This window comes from Setaria italica, chromosome IV, assembly GCF_000263155.2.
Source record: "Setaria italica strain Yugu1 chromosome IV, Setaria_italica_v2.0, whole genome shotgun sequence".
Taxonomy (NCBI): Eukaryota; Viridiplantae; Streptophyta; class Magnoliopsida; order Poales; family Poaceae; genus Setaria; species Setaria italica.
Genome location: NC_028453.1, coordinates 32,479,182 through 32,481,715, shown reverse-complemented (window position 1 = coordinate 32,481,715; position 2,534 = coordinate 32,479,182). Strand labels below are relative to the sequence as shown.

Genomic DNA, 2,534 nt, shown 5'->3' with positions numbered 1-2,534 from the left:
AGATTATTGATGGACTTCAATGCGAGGTCGCAAGGGCGACGATGGACCCTTCCGATGATGAACTAGGACACAGAAGATTGGAGGTGGGCATTTTGGGTTCCAGTTTGAGAAAAAATTGGATCAGTTATAGCTAACTTTTCACAGCTTTAAATTTCTGGAATTAAAATTGTAGGTACATAAGGAGAATTTAGATAAATCATTTTATTCATAATTTCAGGAATTAATATAGATATTTAAACCATTTTATTTTAGCCTTCAAATTATATTACAGATCTAGCCTAGATCTGCCTGTGCCAAATAGGGTCTTAGGCTAGAGCTGTAGGGAGAAGGAGAAGAGACCAGGTGGTGGATAGAGGGGAAAATAAGGTGGCGAAGTGCCGATGTGTTTGTTTGAGGGCACTAGGGGTATACAGAGAGACTCCATGCATATACGATGATAAACATTCATTGCATTATTATCATGGATCGTTCTAATATGGATAGCAAAACACGATATACTAAATCACACGTCATTACTTGTGAAATGCCATTTATGTAACCGCAAATAAAGATACACGTATCCCGTTCTTGGAAATTATTTCAACTAACCCGATATAGCACAAACAACTGTCATCTTGACCGAGTGGTCAGCAGGACGTCAGTAGCACTGGCCTCTAGAGGAGGTTGCGGGTTCGATCATCGGTGGGATGAATTCTGGTGGGCTTTTAAAGATTTATTCCTATGTTGCTATAGGCACTACACATATGCGTGCAACTTCAATGGTATTACACGTTCCCGCGGAATAAAAGAGCAAAAGTCTCTCCAATCTATTCTCCAATGCATGTATAGATGCGCAAACGTGTGTGTGCGTGTAGTGTGTGTATGGATACGCATGCACACGTGTGCGTGTAGTGAGTATGGTGTGGGTATCGACGCGCATGTGTGCGCGCGCGCGTGATATGCGTGGTTGCATGGGTCCTATGTGGTGTGACACGCAATATGGTAGAGTGGAGTGACACGATGGGAGCAGAGGGACGGCGCTGCTGGGTGCACGACGTTGCGTGGCTGCCTGCATTGGCTTCTAGAACGCGAGCCACTGTCTATAATAGCATGCAAACTTGTCATGTCGGCTCACATCACACCATCGGATTGGGCAATTATTGAGCTGGTGTTTTCCCATTAGTTTCCAAAACAGGATTTTGAACATGTATTTTGGGCACTTTTGAAGATGTTGTAAGTGTGGTAGACGTATAGTGGATTGTCCATAAATAGCTGATTTGTCTGGATTGTGCCACCGCAACCAGAGCCTGTTTGTATTACTTTTCGAAAGGTTCCCCGCCACCCCGCGCGCCACCCCCCCTAATTTGGAATAAAAGATTTGAAAAATATACTCCATCACAACGTGACCAAAGCCCAGGCTGTGGCAGCCCACTACGTGGCACACACCGAACTGGGCCAAATCAGTAGAAGGCCCACGAAATTTTGCCACCCGCCCCCGCGCTAGCCCTAACGCGCGTGAAACCGCCTTCCCGTTGCGGCCACCAACCCCCCGCGCCCGTGCCCTAGCGTCGTGTGAAACTGACATAATGGGCGGGACGCAAAAGTTTGCGCCAGTCGAGGCGCGGCTAGCCGGCGGCTAGCTGTCGACGCCGCCCTTAAATGCAGGCCCCGTCTCCGTCCCCTTGCACTTGCGCCACGGTTAACCTAGCCAATACCTATCCGCAAACACTTGTGTGTGCCGGCGGCGGCGGCGAGAGAGAGGATGGACGGGGTTAGCGGGGACTTCTTCCAGCTTGTCCGGGAGGCGGCGGCGGCGGCGAAGGCCGAGCGGGAGGAGGCGGGGCACCCCCCGCTCCCCGTGCAGAGCTTCTACCGCGGCGTGAGGCGCCATTACGGTAAGTACGGGGCAGAGATCCGCGACCCACTGGACAGCGAGCGCGCCTGGCTCGGGACGTACGCGACCGCCGAGGAGGCGGCGTACGCGTACGACATCGCCGCGAGGGTCGTGCAGGGGAACAAGGCCAGGCCCAACTTCAACATCTCCCCGCTGATGCCCGGGGACGACGACGACGCCGCCACCGAAATCGTGCTCGCCTACTTCGCCGAGTTGAGGCACGCGCGCATGGCGCGCGCGGAGAGGCGCGCCCAGCAGGCGGCCGCTGAAGCGGCGGCGGCTCCGGCACCCGACGCGGCCCCTGCTCAGATCCCGTCCGCACCTGCTGATCCGGACGACGACGTCGACTTGCAGCAGGAGCCTGGGGCGGCGGCGCCGGAAGGAGACCTGCCACCTGGACCTAGCTTCGCCGATGCAAGCAACATCGGCGCCGGCAGCGAATGATCCTGGATGGATGTGACCTAAATATCCATCCATTTAGATATCTGAAGAAAACTATGTATCGTTTCATCTGTGTGTCTTGTGTGGTGTTGTTCTGCTAGCTATAAGGTGGTGACTGTGTGTGTGTCGTTGTGTGTCTGTGTGTGTTTTGTTATGTGTAATGTCAACTTGTTGCCTTAGTGCCCCTGTAATAAAGGATCAGCATTGCTGAATGTTATCA

General features: G+C 52.5%; 1 protein-coding gene across 1 annotated transcript; it reads left to right on the top strand.

The window, feature by feature from the left end:
- Nucleotides 1-1,741: 1,741 nt before the first annotated feature.
- On the top strand, nt 1,742-2,317 carry LOC101771630 (ethylene-responsive transcription factor ERF003-like). The gene has a single exon (XM_004967099.1). It carries the CDS (start codon nt 1,742-1,744, stop codon nt 2,315-2,317), a length of 576 nt encoding a protein of 191 aa, XP_004967156.1.
- Nucleotides 2,318-2,534: the final 217 nt, after the last annotated feature.